The sequence below is a fragment of the Lipotes vexillifer genome, unplaced genomic scaffold (assembly GCF_000442215.2).
Source record: "Lipotes vexillifer unplaced genomic scaffold, Lipotes_vexillifer_v1.1 scaffold621, whole genome shotgun sequence".
Taxonomy (NCBI): Eukaryota; Metazoa; Chordata; class Mammalia; order Artiodactyla; family Lipotidae; genus Lipotes; species Lipotes vexillifer.
Window position 1 is genome coordinate 2846502 of NW_006792411.1, and position 19361 is coordinate 2865862.

Below are 19361 nucleotides of genomic sequence, written 5' to 3' on the forward strand. Positions count from 1 at the left end.
ATAGTATCTGGGTTAATTTTTAGAAAACATCGTACTTTACCTAATTTGAAAATAATGGAATAGAGTGTTTCCTTCTAGTCTTTTCTCCTTTCATCTCATTAACTCGGTTACTTTAGTTAGTGTCTTAAAAGAATATAATACACACTGTTCTTTTGAGCACCTCCTCCCCCCAGCAATTCTTAGTCATTCTGCTTGATAAATATTGGTTCTTTCCAACTCGCAAATGCTTAGCATAGAATTGCCTAGTTCGAGTCTGAATCTTTTCTAGGCTGTAGAATTTGGTAGTGTAGTTCCCTAGAGTCACACTGTATCAGTTGCCTATATTTGGCTAGGTTGAGTCATGTCACCAAATATAGTCTATGCCTTTTGCATGATGTATGCCAGGCTTCTGGCTCCAAATGCCATAGCTGGCCTCCAGAGATGACTGCTTTTCCTGTCATTGCGTCCCTTAAGGTTAGGACTGCTGATCTGGCAGTATTTCTTTGCATTTATAACACAATCAATACCAAGAGCCTCCAAAGATTGAATTTTATCCACTAAATAGGTTTACTTGCCTGAAATCCTAATGCCTTCCTTCTCCCTTGAGGAATTCAATTCTAAATGTGCCCAAACCTGAGTTATGTTTATAGATAGATGAGTTATCAAAAAAACCCAATGAAACAAAACCCACAAACACTGGGTTATATTCATATTTAGATATCTCAGGGATTTTTATTTTACTTCACTTTATTCATTTGTGAAGTGCTGGTGTTTTAAGTTCAGTGGAATGAACTAATTGAAAGCTTACCTGGTGCCCAAACAGGAAACTCGAGGTACCTATGTTTTAAAAAAAAAAAAAAAAGCTCTTGGGAGTTCCCTCGTGGCCTAGTGGTTAGGATTCTGGGCTTTCACTGCCATGGCCCAGGTTCAGTCCCTGGTTGGGGAACTGAGATCCCGCAAGCTGTGTTCTATGGAAAAAAAAGCTCTAGTTCCTAAAGAGGGCTATTACTTAAAAGAGATAAGAAAGTTAGCCAGTAGCTGAAATGATTACGTGAGAAGGTTGGCTGTTGCAATATAGATAGAAATAAAATCTGGTGAGTTAATATAACAAGGGGGTTTCCTTTTTGGGAAAGGCGCCCTGGAAAAAAATTTGAAAAACAAACAAGCAAACAAAGATTTGAAAATATCCTCCATTGGAAACAAAGAAAGAGGGCCACTGTCTCAGAGGGAGGGAGGGGATTGTCGGTAATCTAGCCATGGAATAGAAAATGCAAAAATGCTGGTGAAAATTAGCATCCGTAGAGCAGAGAGAATATTAGAGCAGAAATAAAAGGGGTACAAGGAGAAGGTGAAAGACTTGTAGAAGACAAGGCACTTGTCCCATGGCACTTATAATGGAAGCTTTCAGAGAATTTCCGGAAAGGAAGTGATATATATTCTCCATAATAGATGTCATGAGTGGATGACTCTAGATATTTTAATTACAGAAAAAATTTATAGAAGGAAAGGGCAGGTAGGATAGGGAAGCATTATGAAAGTTTTTTTCAAAGGTTTTTTAATGTCACTGCTAATATTTTAAAATTGAAGTAGAAGGCATTGCTGCTGGTTTAACAAAATATTACAGGTATCTTTACTACTCAGAGGCCAGAACTGATTCCAGCCTGACAGGACTCATAAGAACAGGTCAAAAAATAAAAACAAGTATCACTTTGAGAGTTAAACTGAATTTTGCCACTGATTCTTCAGTGCTCTGTTGTCTTAGCTGAAGGTTAGAACTACTGCATTTAGAAGTCTAAGGATCAGAAAAAGTCTCAAAGGTTACCTGCCTTGGGGGTGGAGGGTGGCATCTCTTTAGGAGGTGTGTGTTGAGGCAGACTCTGAGAGAACTGAGTTAAGGGATATTTTTGTTCCTGTCAAGTTGAAATATTCCTGTCTCTCTCTCCTTAAAAGGTTTCCCAAAGGTGAGTTTCTGATAAGGTGGAACTTGATTTGTTAAACTGGGCCAGCTAGTTTGGGAATTTAGTTTTTGAATCCTCATCGTTAATTATCCTTCCTTAGTATCAAGTAAGAAGCATTATAGTTCATATGGAACAACCCTGGTTTCAATTGGAATGTTAGAGTATCTTCAATTAGATACTCAATTAGAGTATCTTCTTAGAAATAGTGAAACATTTTCTTAACTTCAGTTAATATTGTTAAATATTTTTATTTCTGTGTTGATTTATATCATCTTTTAAAAAAACGTTTTATGATAAATAAAAATGGTATGAGTGATAGCTGTTAATTCATTTACCAGAGGGTTTTACAGCTACAAAATTAATGCAAATGTTCCATCATGGAAAATCAGCTGCTACTTTGAGTCAAGTGATTCAGAAACAGCACTCCCTCCCTCCCTCCCTCCCAAGTTTTTAACAGTTAAGGTCATGTTCTTGTTCCAGCATCTCAAGTCTATGCTTTTTTAAAGATAATACTTGTGACAGGTCATATGATCTGGGCTTGTAGTTAAAGCAGTTCAGCTGGAATTCACTGGATTTGGATACTTGACTGTGTATGTATGAGCATTAAATAATGAAGCCAATTTTTAGGAAGAAACTGAAATATCAGAATTAATTTTCACCTCCTCCTTGCCCGTCTTCATCCCTACCTCTCTTCCCTAAATAGGAACATGGTGAAATTTTAAGTGGAGCAATTAAAAACTTAATTTATTAAATCCTTGTATTTGGTGTTAAATGGTAGAAAAATTAAGTTCAGCTTTTGTTTCACATGAGACTCCAAGGTTTGCCCGTGGATTAATTAAAGCTATTAGCAATAGACAGCAGTTTTCTCTTTTCATGGCATGAGTTTATTTCTGTGGAGACTATTTCAAAGAAGTAGGATTTTGAGAGACTGAAGGATAGTTGTGGTCTAAAGTTCCTTTTTAAAGAGTTGTAAATGTGTGGCTGGTGGATTGATAGGACCACGTATTAGCTCTGGCTCCCGCAGTGTTCTCTGGAACTAGGTGGTCTTCCTGGCATCTTGAAAGGCTTGCCCCAGCCTCCAGGCCTGGGAGAGCCTCTGCTTACCCACCTTTTCATTGTCTTAGAGAGTCTGTTGTGGTTCTGTGGAGTCAAAGTTTAGACTGCTGGTTTCCTAATTGGAATGTTTGTAATTCTGAGTCAATTTTAAATTCTCACACTACTCCTGATGTATAGAGTGCTAGACAGTGGTGGGTAATTAACAGTGAAGTTCCCCTATCCATTCCTTAGATGAATAAGACTTGAGGGTTCTCCACCATTCTTATGAAGGGCATGGGGCATATGGAGACATGAAAATGTTGTCATAGTGAGTTTTGTAACTTATAGCATAGAACTAGTTACATGGTGTGTAGTCTAGCTACCTCAACTTGCATGTAGAAACTCTTCCAAAACAGAAGTGCATTCCCCGCCCCCTTTATTTGTGGCTACCAATTTGGAAGGTGGAGCATCCTCCCAAAATTTTAGACTTTCACAAACCCTTTTCTCGAGGGTATCTTGGGTGCCCATTTTAGGTTCAAAATTCGAAGGAAATTAACCCAGCATTTGCTGAATGCTATTGTGCCTCTGGGCATTGTGCTATGTGCTTTGATGTTTTCTTCATGTGTAAGTACAATGAAATGTGTCTCTTTACCTTCTGTACTTATTCCCCGAAATTTGAATTTAAACCCATTAGTGTGTCTGTACATGTAGGCATAAGACTGGCACTTTTGTTATGAATTATATAAAAAAATGCCACTGCGAACTACATACTTTTGAAAAGCTATGAAAAACTACACATGAAAGAAAAATTGGACATTTATGGGGGAAAATATGAAGATTGTTATTATGAGTTGGTATTAGAACATAATGGTATAAAAAATTTCCTTTGGATGGGGATTTGGAAATTAGAATAACCGAATGGTGAAATATAAGGGGTATTTTATTTTCCCACTTTGAAACTTTCCCTTTTTGAATGTTTGTGAATATGCTGTTTGATATGTCAACTGACTCTGTGTTTATTAGCACAGCTAAGTTTTATCTCATAATATGGCTTTTTAAATACCTATTAAACAATTCAGCTTTGTTGTTGAATACATTTAAACCATCTATGAGAAAAATAAATTTAGTAACGGCCTTCTTTTACCCTCAGGTCGTCTAAACTATTCATATCCAGGATCCGATAGCTCTCTGCTTATTAATGGTAAGTGATAATTGATTCACCTTAGTGAAGTTCAGAGAACTGTAACAAGTTAGTACTGGGTAGAAAATACAGTAGTTAAGCTTCAGCAGGTGGAGAAATGACATTAGTTTGCTCTGTAATGAATCTGCAAGTTGCTATTAATCTATCACCTATTTTATGGATAATTATTATTCCTCTAAATTAGAGCAGGAACTTTTTTTAAACTTTGAGAGCCAGCTAATTTGCTGTCTTGAAACTGGTGACAATGAGAATAAATGAGACTCCCATAATGACACATAAAGAATGGCTTAATCCAATGTTAACTTCTGTAGGGTGACCTTTGAAATGTCAACATAAAAACCATGTCCATGTAGTTGGAAAAGTGTTCTAGGAGAAAGGGAAGGTAATCAGAGATCGAAAGACAAAACAGCCTGAGACCACAGGGCTTGACACTGCAAAGGACAAGATCATTCACTGTTTGCTGTCTAATGACAACAAGAAAAATGAAGTTTTATTAGCCTTTGCAGTGCCTTCAGTAAATTCTCTTTGCCTTTTCTAAATATTACCGCTGCGCTGTTGAGTTCTCTTTTTATGTGCGTATTCTGAAGCAAACTAAATTTCACACGGAAGGAGGGGCCATCTACTCACAGAAGGAATTCAAGAATTAAAAATTGCCTTTTTTGTAGTACTATAGTTTATATAGTATAGTTTATAGTATAAAGTTTATATAGTATAGTTTTGTAGTCTTTTTTGTAGTACTATTGTTTAAAATAATTGGGTGGAATACAGAAGTCTTGTTTACTTCTTTTCCACTCTTTTACTGTTGAATATGGATTTCAAATTTGTGTGTTCTTAATGCCTTCCATTTGCCAAAACTCATTTTCAGTCCCACCACTTCTGTGAATTATTCTTGACCAAATAACTATATTCTGCTCATTCCTAAAACAAAGCAAAACCAAAAAGTCCTACTCCTTGTACATGCTATAGTATGAATGAGGAATTAAAAATTGCTTTTATGACTGGATTTCTTTTTGGTTAGTGTTTAAAATCAGTGTTCTGTAGAATGTAAGATTGTTGAGCCAAGAAATGTTAGAAGGAGATTTGATTTATGAGAGTTGCTGGGTGCATTAGATCCTCTGGAGACTATATGGTTTGTAAAAACCTCACTTGTTCATTAGTCTTTCATCTTTTCATGCTACATTTGCCAGAAATAATGCCAAAATATAATATTTCAGCGTAAATGTGTGTAGACCGAAAACCAAACACAGTGGTGACGGTGGCATCAGGATAAGGGGGAGTAATATAGGCTTGCCATTGTAGCATGGTTTCGTCTTTTTCTGTGGAACGAGTTCCAGAGTCAAGTGCTGGAAATTGCAGGGAACCAAGATTTGAGATACTGTTGTGCGATCTTAGGCAAAGTGATCAACTCTTTGTTGTCCTGATTGCTTCATGAAGTCGCTAAATTAGATCAGTTGCCCCTGGGGTCATCTTTGTTGAGATGAGAAAAAGAAACACTCTCTAGTGGGTTTTCCTTAGAGCCCAATTCACTTAATTTTTTTTGAGTCTTTTATGAGATTCTTTTCTTTTACCTCCCCTCCCCCCCGCCCCGTTAGTATTCTTTCTTTTAAGAATAGATTATTTTTTAACCACCCTTACTTGGCAAAGAAGAAAGAAAAGTAACTTTCCCATCTGAATGTTTATGTTTTGAAATTTTATTGGCCCATAGATTCTAGAAGGAGACTAGATGGTTTTTACTGTTGTAGACATGGAAATTTTGTTATAGGAGTATACTGACTGAGGTTAACATTACCTCAGACTGAAAGATAGGATGATAAAGAACAAAGAGATGTCAAAGAGGGGAACTTGCTGGCTCCTCAGGCAAGACCCAGAATGTGGGGTTATGGCTGCCATGCTCTCAGATCCAGTATTCAGCTTTGCAAGGTCCCGGAACTTGATTTTGTCAGATTTGATCAAGTGCTAGTTCTTAATAACAAGCCAACTAGGACCGGATGCCAATTTATGCATTCATAATGAGGAGTACAACTTCTGGGTAGACAAGATGCTAGAATTTACTGATAGACCATTCTCTGATAGCAAAGTCCAGGTTTTGGAAGACTGCTTAAAAATCTTGAAATTAAAGCAAGGTGGGGGTGGAGGGATGTTAAGACAGTTCTTTAGTCACCTTGATTTAGGCTTAGGCATTGCCCATTCTCTTCAGTCAAATTTATGAACCATCTTCTGTGGTGGATTGCTTCTATAGATAAATTGATCTCATTCATATGTTGATTCTTAGTAGCTTTGTTCTCAGTATAGCTCAGGTTTTGGGGATCCCCATATTGAAGATCTAGTGTAATCCGTTAATCGTGTTTAATGAAGATAAACTTAAAAATCACAAATGCTACCCATTTCATAGGACCGTGGTGGAGATTTAAGTGCATGTACAATCATTTAGCATAGCACCTGGCATGTAGTCAAATTAAATAATTAGAATGTCATTTTGGGGGTATTGGGAATATTAGTGCTAAAGATTTACAAGGGAAAAAAACACAAAACAAGGGATTATGATTGTCTATGAATGAACATACTTTCTTTGTCTATTATTAAGAGCGATAACCTGAAACTTTATTTACTTTTAAATACAGTCCCTTTGCATCTTACATCCATTCAGCTTTTTCTTAAAACTGAAAATAAACGCCAAATATGTTGTGTTGCTTTATATTCATTATTCAATTTTAAGACTTCAGTGAACCATCAGGAGCTGTTCTTTCCTGTCCACCTAAATAGTCTACTCAGGCTTTTAAAAACCTTTAGAAAGGTGATTATATAGCTATACTCTATCTACTTTGCTTCAACTATAACTTTCAGAGCTTTTTCTTCCAAGCCTCTGTTGAGAACCATTTCTTGCTTTGTTTGAATAAAAATGTGAAAGACAGTTCTCACATGCACATTTGAATTTTGACATGATTTTTATTGTACAACTTGTTTTGAAATTTTCAAGCAATCACAAAGCATTTTGGAAAGAAGTGGGGTTTAAATCCTAAATAAATAAAAAGAAAAAAAGATTCAGAGTAGTTAGTCTATTAGTTTCAGCAGTTTATATTGGAATAATATTGGAATTTGCATGTACAAAGATAAAAAGAGCTTACTTATCCAGTGGATCAGATTCAGATTGCTTTCTTTTTTCCCCTTGGCTATGCTCAGTCATCAGTTTTCAGATTATGCAGTTACCTTCATATTGCCACTCATGACTTCTAAAAGACACTGCCAGCATAATTCAACAAATAATAATTGCATGTTCTAGGGAACTATTATTGTTGTTATTAGTCGTAGAGATATTTCTGAGGGGCATTCTTGGGGAAAATCCTTGGATTTTAAATGTATTAAAAAAAACAAAACAAAACAATTTTCTAGCTACTTTTTGGATATGGGATTAGTTTGCTAGGACTACTGTTAACAAGTACCATAGACTGAGTGGCTTAGACAGAAATTTATTTCCAGTCTTGGAGGCCAGAAGTCTGAGATCAAAGTGTCAGCAAGGTTGATTTCTTCTGAGGCCTCTCTCCTTGGCTTGTAGGATAGCTGTCTTTTCCTTGTCTTTACATGATTTTCCCCTGTGTGCAAGTCTGTGTCCTCATCTCTTGTAAGGACACCAGTCACTGGATCAAGGCCAACCCCGGTGACCTCATTTAACCTTAACCACCTCTTTAAAGGCCCTGTTTTTTTTTTTTATTTTTTCTTGCGTTATGCGGGCCTCTCACTGCTGTGGCCTCTCCCATTTGCGGAGCACAGGCTCCGGACGCGCAGGCCCAGCGGCCATGGCTCACGGGCCCAGCCGCTCCGCGGCACGCGGGATCCCCCCGAAACGGGGCACGAACCCGCGTCTCCTGCATCGGCAGGCGGACTCCCAAGCACTGCGCCACCAGGGAAGCCCTAAAGGCCCTGTTTTAAATACAGTTACATTCTGAGGTTCTGGGGGTCAGGACTTCAGCATATGAATTTTGAGGTGGGAACACTCTTCATCCCATAACAGATGCCGTTTCCTAGTTAATCTTATACATAGTAGGAAGATAGTTAGAATATCCATTTTATGTTATGATAAGCAAGACTGAAACTTACTCAGTTTCTCATCTTAAGTCCGAAAGGAGTGCTAAGCATAGGCCAGACTCACCTTATATTCCTCTGGTGTGTCTTGGTTTAGCTCTGAGATAGATATCAGATTAAATGATTAATATTCTTTTTACCCAACTTGAAGCTTTATTTTGTCCAAGAAAACTAATATTTAACCACCACTACCTCTGTATAAAAGTGCTTGTGCATGGTACTTTTTTCCCTAACCTCCCATTTCACTGCTTTAGCCCTTAGGATTAGCTGCTTCAAAAATGAACCTTGTGGCAGGGAAAGTTATAGAACAGCAAAATATTGGGTTGGCCAAAAAGTTCATTCAGTCAGTGAACACGTTGTTCAATAAAGTTCTTCGTGAAAATGAAAAATGGGTCTTTCATTTTTACTTAAAACTGAATGAACTTTTTGGCCAATCCAGTAAATTAGTTTCGAACAGGTGCATGTATGTATATATTTTCTAGCCTCTGTGGATGTCTCTCCCTTAGAAGCATCAGCTAAAACGTTTGCTCATCCCAGAAGAGAAGATTAGTAAGAGATCTTTTAAAGGTTAGCATAGAACAACACCTCTTAATTATAGTTCTTTGGAAGGGAAGGGAGAAGATTTTTGCTTAAAGGGGACGGGGAGGGGGCAGAAATCTATGAAAAGGGAGGGGAAAATTTACCCAGGAGAAATGTAGATTTTAGTCACTTGCTGAAAATGTATATAATATGGTTCTAGTTGCTACAGTAAGGAGCATGTTGAAAGATCCCTTCTTGAAAAAGACAATATGAAAGCACACTGTAAACTCTAAAGTGCTCTACAGTTGTTGGCCTTGGAATAGTAATGGAAAGCTGAAAGTAACTGTTGAACACCAATCTAAGAATTTATACATATGAGTTTACTTTTGAGGGAGAAAATTATTTACTGAGCGTCTGTCTGACCATCATATATACATGTGGTATCTTTTGTGATTCTTCATTTCTCCATTTTTATAAATAAGAAACTGAGGATTAGGGATATACAGAAACTAGAATTACATTCATACTCTGCCCTTCTGTAAGATAGCTCTTTATAAATAATCCTCTCATATCTTTATTATACCTTATCAACATTCTTTGAATATTGTTAATGCCAGCAGGCTAGTATAAACAGAAGCCAGTGTGACATAGGAAATTCTCTTAAGCATATATCTAAAGTAATGTTGTGACAATGAGCCCATTAATAAATTAGGAGGTGATTTATAAAATCCTTTAAAATGATTCTTCGCATCTCTGTTGAATTGTATGCTTTGGTCTTTGTGATGATTGTCTGCTTTTGGGTTCTACCACCTTTATTCTTTTGTTAACAGATCAACTCCTTTTAACTTCCAGCCTTTGATTTATATCTTTTTAACTGACTTACTAATTTGATTCCCCCACATACTTTTTTTTTTGGTGCTACTGGAGAAGTCAGTTATTTGATAACATCTTTTAATCTGAGCCCTCTCCCCTTGTTTTTCCAAGTAGCATTGCTATCTGCCTTCTCAACATGGGGGCAGTGAGAGGTAGATGGAGAGCCTGAGGTGGGCCAGAGGTAGTGTGAATAGGATCAGTCTTTCATTGCCCACTAAAAGCTAGTCATATGTTACTCCGTATGGCCTAAAGTCCTATTATTTACAGAGTTGATTAGATGCCCTCGTGTAGGAAAGGATGCTTTTCTTTAATATATCATTTGTTTGTTTTTAATGTAAGTACCAAGAAGAAAACCCAAAAGGGTCCATTAGCAAATGTAGTAATATAATGTACACAGTAGTATTAAATTGAAATGGTGCAGAAAAGGATAAAACAAGAAGTGGAATCATTCCTTCTTTCCCCATTCCAGTCCCTATCCTCAAAGGTTCTTGTGGTTGTTTCTAGAAAAAACGTTTGTGTATATTCCCACATATCTATTTATATTTCCTTTATTTTTAAGTTCACGTAATAAGAATCATACAATACACACTTAGGCATCTCATGCAAACTACATTTTAGAGAGCTTTAATATGAACACATGAATATGTGCCATATTTTTTAAATGGCTGCATTTTTTGTTATGAACATATCACTATTATGGATAATTTGTTCCTCTTGTGACTAACAAATGTTATGACATGAGAAAAAGATACTTTAAAAGAGATAAATAAATGATATTTTCATTTTTATAATGAAATATATATATATATATATATATATATATTACGTGTATTGAAAAAGATGTGGTAAGTCTTTCTGTACCTTTTTGCAAGTCTAGAATGCCAGACTACTGAAATTTTACTAGAGGGATGAATATAGGGCATTTTTAAGCAATCTTGTAAAGACGCTTTGGAAATAAAGTATTTATCATAGATCTAATAACAACATGCATCCAGAAGTTATAAAAATTTATAGCCATAATGTTTCCAGCCCATTTAAAAAATTCTTGAATCATTTTAATACTGAACATTAAATTATATAAATCAAAACTAAGTAATAAATATAAAAGATAAACATATAAATAGTATTAATCTTTGATGGGAACTAGAAGATTTTTATTCAATAATAGTATGCATTTTTAAAAACTTTTAACAGTGTATACTCTTTGGTAATTCACGGAAAATTCCAGGCAGGGTTTATTTTAGCTGATTTAGCCAGAAGTTTTTCAAAATATAGATTTCTTTAAACATATTTAAAGTGATTTTTTTTTTAACTGCTGCTTCCTCCAGTATTTGAAAAACATCAAATAATGTGCAACACTTGATAATCATGAGATTGGAAATCTGACATTTTCCTCAGGAAAGTGGTGAAGCTCTGTGTTATAAGTATTTCATCATAATATGTTTCACCAAGTATAATTTGAAATAGGTAAGAGAATTGTGCTTAAGTACCGCTTTTGTACATAGATGAAGTGGCACCACTTACCATTCATTCTGTTAATATCTGGGTTCTGGTTACATAGGTGTGTTCATGTTATGGAAAGTTCATTGAACTGTACACTTATGATTTGTCTACTTTCCTGTATATATGTCATATGTCAAAATCTACATTAAAATAATGTATAGCATTATGATAAGTGGAAATAAAAAATTTAAACATTCTCATTTTCTGTGCTCCAGAATGTCATTGTTTTTATTTTTTGGTAATACTTTATATTAATTTGCCTATTTGATTAGGCAGTTTTTGTAGCTATAAGCATTGTACACCTGTAACCTGTTTTCCCTAAATGTGGGAAAATGTTTCTAAATATAGTTTTTAGAATTTAATCGTTGAATTTAATCATGAATTCTTTTATATTAACCAGCTTAATTTTGTGGTACAGAATCAAAGTTTGAAAGTACATGTTTGAAGACTTTGAGAGTATTTGATTTTTGCTTTTGATCTATAGCCTTTACTGTTCCTGAAACTGTACTTATTTTTGAAATAGCGGAAGCTATGAGATTTTTTAATGTTAATTTTGTAGCTTTTAAAAGCCCACTCTTTTCAAATATCTGTTTTTCTCAGAAATCCAAGAAGCGTCAATCAACTTTTTAAGATGGACAGAACCAAGATATTCAAATCATTAATTCCTCCAAACTCCCTTGTCTTTGAAGCAGTTGTATGAATAGAATGTTCTTAAACAACTACTTCTGTGATATGTTTGTCTTTCTAACCCCTGTCAGGTTCACTAAGTGAGAAAATACATCCACCACCACCCCAAATTTAAGAACTACTAAAGTGAAAATCTAACAGCTGAGGGAGATTTTTCTGGTTTTAATCCATTTGCCTAAGTACTTTGGTGAAATTCAATGTTATCTAGTAATGATAGAAATTATTTTGGTATGAGACATAATTTCATTTTGGAAAATAGGTACATGGTACTTCTAGTTATAACTCAGTTATAACTGAGCTGTACTTAGCATTTATCGAGAGGGCTAAGAATGAAAACCCTGACCAGTTAGTGTAGTGATCTCTTAAAATGTGCTATAATTTCTAACTGGAAAACCTATCCCAGCTTCCTGTTTAAACTTCCTTTCCAGTCAAGAGACCTCACTTGTTGCATATGCCGCTATTCTCGGCATCTTTCCTTGAGCATTACAGCACCCCTATTCATGCCACTGCCAGGTCTTGCAATGCCCTTTCTCTGTTTTCTCTTTAAGGTCCATCTCAGAGCCACACCCTCCCCTCTCTGTCACTTTAATCAGAACGAGTTTCTCCTCCTCCTCTGCTTCTGTTGCACCTAACACTTAACATGCCTATTGCTGTAATGGTTACATTACCGTTATTTGCTTATGTGGTCACCTGGCCTTTAAGTTCCATGTAGTCAGACCCATGTGCAATTTATCCACAGTGTTTAGCAAGATAAGGCATGCATTCAAGAAATGTTTGTTGAATAGAATTAGGGTATTTGGACAAACTGCACATACAAGTTCCAGTTTGTTTGAGGGAAGACATTTTCTCAAAAGTTTCCTAATTTGAAATTTATACTGCCATTTTCTGAGTATTCAGGTATATACATATAATAATTATAAGTCTATATTATATTGTATTATACTATATTACATTATATTCTTTTTCTTCTCTTCTTGGTTGGAACCTACTTTATGATAAAATGCCAAACTTTTTACTTTTCAACATTTGGGCCATGGTGGAAGATTTGATTAGGGACAAAAAGCTGGCTAAAAGGAAGTTTATAAATTTCCTAATAAAGACTTCATTTGTTATGAGTTTCTTTATTAGGGAATAATTGAGAAAGTATAAAACTGCTGTTTATCCTGAAGTGGTGAAAAAGTCATGAATTAAATATTGAAATATCTACTGAATGGCTAGTTAGCAGGGAATTGTGGGAGAAATTAAGATCAATATGGTAGGAGTTGGTTTAGATCATGTTACATATCCCTTAGTTTCATACTAGTTTGGACCTTGGGTGACAGAGCAGAAAGCTTCCCTTAAAACAAGTAAGGCTCAATACACTTTTTACAGTGTCCTTGAAGAACTTAAAAAAGAAGGAATGCATTAAATTGACCTCTCACCATCCAAATTCCATATTTTTTTTGAGATACTTACCAGGAAATGAGGAATACAGCCAATTTTTTTCAGTTTCTAAAGCTGGTAGATGAAATCACAGTTGATTCTTTTGACAATGTTTGAAAGGTTGTTTTTTTGTTTTTTTGTTTTCTCATTTGACATGCAGCAAGGACATATGGGCGAAGGAGAGGTAACATTATTGTTTCTAACTTTTGAATGTATCAGTTGTATTTGGAGAGGACCCAAGTTTGCTCAGTTTCTAACCCTTGTTGGGAAGCGGGTAGGGGGAATGAAACATAGCTGTGATCAATACATACTTTATGTGTTATAGTTAATATTATAGACATTCTAATTTGAGGGAGTCAGAATGGTAGGATTTGGATTTGAATTGAAATAATTTCAAACTCACCTTATTTATATCTGAAGATTTGTTTCCCTTTTTTCCTTTGTGAAAGGAATTTCTTAGGAGAACAAAATTAAGAATCTTTAAAAAGGAAAATATAGTATGACTGGTCCCAAAATACCTGATTATATTGGAGGTTCAGTTATGCTTGAATAGCTTAAATCTGCTTTCAAATTTTTTTTTTATTTGTCTATTTATTACTGAGCATAATACTGCATTTTGTTTAAAATGAGACTAACTAAATAGATGACTAATCCTATAAATTTCAAACATTGGGGGGGGGGAAAGCTCTACACATTTTAGAGAATTTCAAAGAATCATTTCCTAGAGTGCCTGCCTGAATAAACTTTATTTTTGCCTCCTGTACTATAGTTTTTGCCTTTTTATAAGAAAGTAAGTTAGACAGTTAAATAACGTAGCTTTAAAATATAAGTGACTTTTGAAGATCCAGAAATAACCTCCAATTTTAGAGTCATTTTTTATCTTCATTATATAGCTCTTTTGAACTGTGGTTTTATAGGGTAAATTCATAACAAATATACTGTCAATTGTGTTTAATAATGAAAGTTGAAAGGAAGACAAGTGTGACAAAAGGATATTGGAATGTTTCAGTAAAAGAAGAGCACTTAGTATATATTTCTGCAGAATCCATTAACAAATTCCTTATGTAGTACCTAGAAGTAAATTGGCAGCCTGAAAAGTGACAAAACAGTGCTTGAGAGATTCTACAGTTCTTTGTAGCTCTTTGCTTTGCTTATGATTTATATGTTCATATTTTACTGGCAGGTAAGTATGGGAAGAATATTAACCACGTTGGCATCTCTGGTCTTTTCCGTTTTTATATTCTGAATGATAGTATTTTCTAACAGCAAACGTAATGACTAGTTTTTAGAATTAGACACTACCTGTACCAGCTGATAATTACTCAACTAAAAGAAAATTTATCTTTAGCATGCCTAAAAATCTTAAATTCTGTAAGACTAGCCAACAAAATTGGATAACAGCATCAAGTGGATTTTGATGGCATCCCATTAGTTAAGGTAAACTGAGTGCTCACTTTAAAAATCAACTTGTTCATTTTAGGGACATTCTTAGAGGAAATTGGGCAGGCTATAGCGTATGATGTTTTAAAGAAATTTAAGTGATCTAGCATCTGATAGTCAAATTTAATACTTAGTGTACATGTGTAGGTTGCCAGTGGCCATGGGGCCCTGCCAAGGTGGTACAGTCTGCTGCCAGCTGCTTTCAAAAGAGTGCTCTCTCCTATTGTACTCTCACCTCACTCAAGTTTCTGGATCCCAGTGGGATGGTTGAGCAGCCCTCTATTGAACCATGTACTTTCTCCCTGACTCAATTGGGACCTTAAGGTGATGGAAATTCAAGAGCATGTCTAAGTGATTTGTTGTTCAGTGAGAAAAATAAAAGCAGCAGTTTTATTGGATCTGCTGTTTTCCTTGTTTCTTGTGTAAGATAATCAGTGGCAAGGAACATTTTCTGTTAGCTTTTTTTTTCCTGCTTTCTGTTCCAGGTCAGTCTTCACTGTTTCCAATGGAAGATGGATTCTTGGATGATGGCCGTGGGGATCAACCTCTTCATAGTGGCCTGGGTTCACCTCACTGCTTCACTCACCAGAATGGAGAAAGAGTAGAACGATATTCTCGCAAGGTGTTTGTGGGCGGATTACCTCCTGACATCGATGAAGGTATATTTAGAAAGAGCCGTTTATAGCATGGTGCCCAGACTGTGGCACATAGTAGGTGATGCATAGGTAATGGTTGCTGTTATTATAATAACAGTCTTATCTGGCTCCAAGTGTTCAGTTGTGATTGCATTGTTCTCTTGTCCTGTCTTCCTAACACAACATGTAAGGTTAGTTCACGGAAGGAAAGGGAGCAGGACTTTGGGAACCCGCTGAAGCAAGTGGCTGGACTAAATCAAAAAGAGTAAACATCATTGGGAAAACCTCTCAAGGATTCTGCTGTGGGCATACACAGATGCTAACTGCATTTTTGTCTGTGTGTCCTTCCTTGGCCAAATTCAATTATTCATTTTCCTATTTTCTACCTTTTATGAGTGCTCTATAACTGTACACTTAATTGTTTAAAAGTTTAAAATCTTAGAATAAGCCTGAACTTTTGAAAAATATAGCCTGGAGTCGTATCATTTTCTGAGTATTTTTTCACTTGTCAAATATTTACATGCTTTCTGAATGTTATGCACTGTTCTTAGGATTGTTTAAAGTAGTAAACAAGATAGAAAGCACCTGCTCGCATAGAGTTGACATTCTAGTGGGGGAAGGGAGATAAAAAATGTGTGAAAATATTAGAGAATAAGTACTGAAAAGAAAACAGGTTGATGTGATATAGTGAAGTCTCAGAAGGGAGACTTGTGAGATTAGGTGGTTAAAGAAATCCTCTTTGAGGACATGATATTTGAGCTGAGACCTGAATAAGGAGCCAGTCATGCAAAAAGACATAGAGGACTATTGTCCAGAAGTATTTTATTCACCTGTGGGTCTAAGTGACCCTGACAAAAATCAAAGTAGCGACCATATAGCAACCATATATCCTTGCTTGCTCTTTGTTCCTAATCTATTTTGTCTTGGTTTCCTGAATGGAAATGGAAAGCAATGTTACGGAGGATAGAAGAGTTTTCTCTAAAAATCTTTAAGGTCTAATAATGAGGTTTAATAACTTCCCATTTAGATTGAGATTAAACTTACTGAGCCACTACATTTTCCTTAAGATGATAAGTCTTTTGGAAGATTGAGACAAAAATGGCTTCAAAACAGCCAAAGATTGAAATAAACACAAGGTTTTTTGTGTGTGTGTGTGTCTATGATAAAATGTCCCAGAGGAAGCTGTGCTGAAATTTCAGGCCAGACTGGCTTAATCTCCGTTCTGTCGTCAGAAGGCATAGCTTCTGTGCAAAGTGTTCATCCTGGGCTGAACACCTCATCATGATGCTGTTCACTCCAGTAAGCTCCTGGGTGTGACCTTTCTTCTCTCTAGCTGGAATCCTCACTTTCCTTAGCATTATGGATTCTAGGTTTTATGAGCCTTTAGAGGTCAAATCTTTAACACTCCTGAGCCCTGGATGGACTTCAGTGAGGAAATTATATGCTTATATACAGAAAGAGAAGACTGAATTTTATCTGACCTTGCTTGGGATAAGCTCCTTCTCTGGCCTAGTTAGTCTGTATCTTTTAGGGAAATTACTAAGCAATCTTAAATGTATCGTTCCTAAAATTCTTAGAGGCACAGGTAAATTTGACCAGTTTGGCAAAGGAGGTGGTTTAAACTGAGCAAAATTAATGGGAATTGTGTTAGTCATCTTGCTTTACTCTCAAGACCACGTATGTTGATAAGTTGGTAGCAGTTTAGGCAGGCAGCCCTTTCTATTAAAATGTGAAATACCTATTCCTGAAGAATACTGTGTTCTGCAGAATTGTTCACTAAGAATCACAGAGTTTATGGGGCAAAAGGGGCTAGAGGCAGATCACTTAGAACCTAATGAATTTTGTACCAGAAGCACTAGCAAAAAGAGAATTAGTACCTTGGAAATAACTTGGACAGTTCAGGCAAGCAGCTTAGTATGGTTAGAGGCTGCCTCAAGGAATATTGAAAATGCACAAAACCAATAGAGCAGAAATGCTGGCTTGCTAGCTTGGAGGCAATGCAGATGAAAGTGGACCTCTGAGCAGCTGAGGAATGCAAACTCTCAGGAGATAAGAGCCCTGCAAGGTTGCGGGGGACACCTCTCTGACCAGAGAGGCTTGGTTGCTGTGCTCATTTTTAATTTTCTTATAATAGAGCTGAGTGGGCTCCTGCCTGCACATCACACAAGCTGGGGGCTTTTTCCTTTCCTGCTGAAGGTTATGGTTCTCCCACTATGCTAGCTCACCTTGCTTAGGAAAAGTCATTTGTGAACCAGTGTAATGTCTAGGTACACTGATGTTATTCCCCTATTTATCAATCTCACACGAGCTAAACGGTACTGTAGCAACAGGGATCATACCTGTTCGAACAGACTACTGTTTCACAATCTGGAGGAGATGAGAACAGTTCTACCAGACTGAAATTTGAACGTGTTTCTCATCTCTCTTTTCTGTTCCTGCCCTACTCCCAGGTCTTATCTACATATGCTTACCTACTCTTCCTAGAAGTTCCCTGGAAATTTATTTTCCTATAGTCTACTCATTAGTTCTCCAAATATATAATATAGCATAACTGGTATCGTTTACATTAATAGGAAAATATGATCAAGTCTTCCTTGTCCATCCCACGTGGCCTTCCTTTACCTTCTTCATAAGGCTCAGAGATATTGGTGTCCAAGGAAGATGGTTGGTGAGGGGGAAGAGGGTGCCAAGTGGAGGGCGTGTGTAGGTATACACATGGAGGGGCCTGCTCAGAGGCCTTGGCAGCAGTGTGCATGGTGCCCAATAAATCAGGGCAATAAGGGCTAGGGTGCAGAGGTGGAAGGTAGAGGAGATTGCCAGGGCAGCTAGCTGAAAGATGGGTTACGTTGAGCAAGGAAGCCAACATATTGAGGATAATGAGAACTTGGTTTCTCATAGCGAGAAGGGAATTTACAAACATGGGAAGTGGGGAAGGCTAGAGAAAAACATGGGATGTTGGAGTGGACTTGCAATTACCAGTATGAACTCATTTTTATAAATGTACACAGATACAGAAACAGTTGTAAATATATCTGTGTGTATATTCATATATTTCCTAGCTTTGTCCTCTGAGAAGACTTAGAAATAATAAATATCCACTAGCAATGACTATATGGAGTACCCAAATCTCAGTTTCTAAATACCTTTTGTCACTAAAGGAATGAGGATTTCTTGGGGTGTGGGGAGAGAAATGGCTAATTCTAAGGGTAGGGCAGAGAAAGAACAAGATGAAAGCCTGGAGTATCTTCTTGGGCCAGGAAGTATGGAAGCCCTTGAAGGATGATGGGGGGATAGGTCAGAAGGACATAGGAACCCCCAATGGCCAAATCAGGGACAATTTTGAGGACAAACTGAACATCAAAATAAATGAGGAGAGAATCAGATTACAAACCATTGACTAAAATAGGTCCATACTGATATAAATACATGACTAAATAAATGGGGGAGAAGGGAAAACTCTTCCTTATTGTATAATACTAACTAGTAAATGTAGAAGGATTGATAGAAATAGGTAATCAGCATTTGGCAGTAATCATTGTGGTAGTTGATATAGTGCCAAGTTCAATGGGTGCCAAGTCTAATGAGGGAACAGGATATTGCTGGATAACACAATATTCCCCCACAAAATACTAATCAAATTCAAAGGGGAAAATGGTTTCTTTTTGGTGGAGAAACCAGGCAGGTATCAATTTGACTAGCTGATCAAGATTAACATACCTAGTGAAAGGACAGGATGACATAGCATCATTATGGTGGTTTTCCTGTTTGAAATGCGTAGGTCATGAGGAAACAGTACCGACCCAGGTTGAGAGCCATCCTGCAGAATGAATGGTCTGTATATTTTAAAGCTACTAAGCATGTAAAAGACAGGAAAGAATGAGGAACTATTGTAAACTGAAAAAGGCTGATGACCTGGGACATGACATCTAAATGTAGCATGGTTCTGGATAGGATTCTGGATCAGAAAGGAAAAAAGAGATATATTGTGATAGTTTAAAATTGGGATGGAGTCTGTGAATTGGGAAAGAG

At 36.5% G+C, this 19361-nt stretch overlaps 1 protein-coding gene across 1 annotated transcript in view; it reads left to right on the plus strand.

The window, feature by feature from the left end:
- CPEB4 (cytoplasmic polyadenylation element binding protein 4) overlaps positions 1-19361 on the plus strand; it is a 59599-nt gene that overhangs the window by 33352 nt on the left and 6886 nt on the right. Inside the window, exons 3-5 of the mRNA XM_007465560.1 lie at positions 4123-4173; positions 13418-13441; positions 15183-15356. Of these exons, the coding sequence (XP_007465622.1) occupies positions 4123-4173; positions 13418-13441; positions 15183-15356 (249 nt within the window). The remainder of the gene's footprint in view (positions 1-4122; positions 4174-13417; positions 13442-15182; positions 15357-19361) is intronic.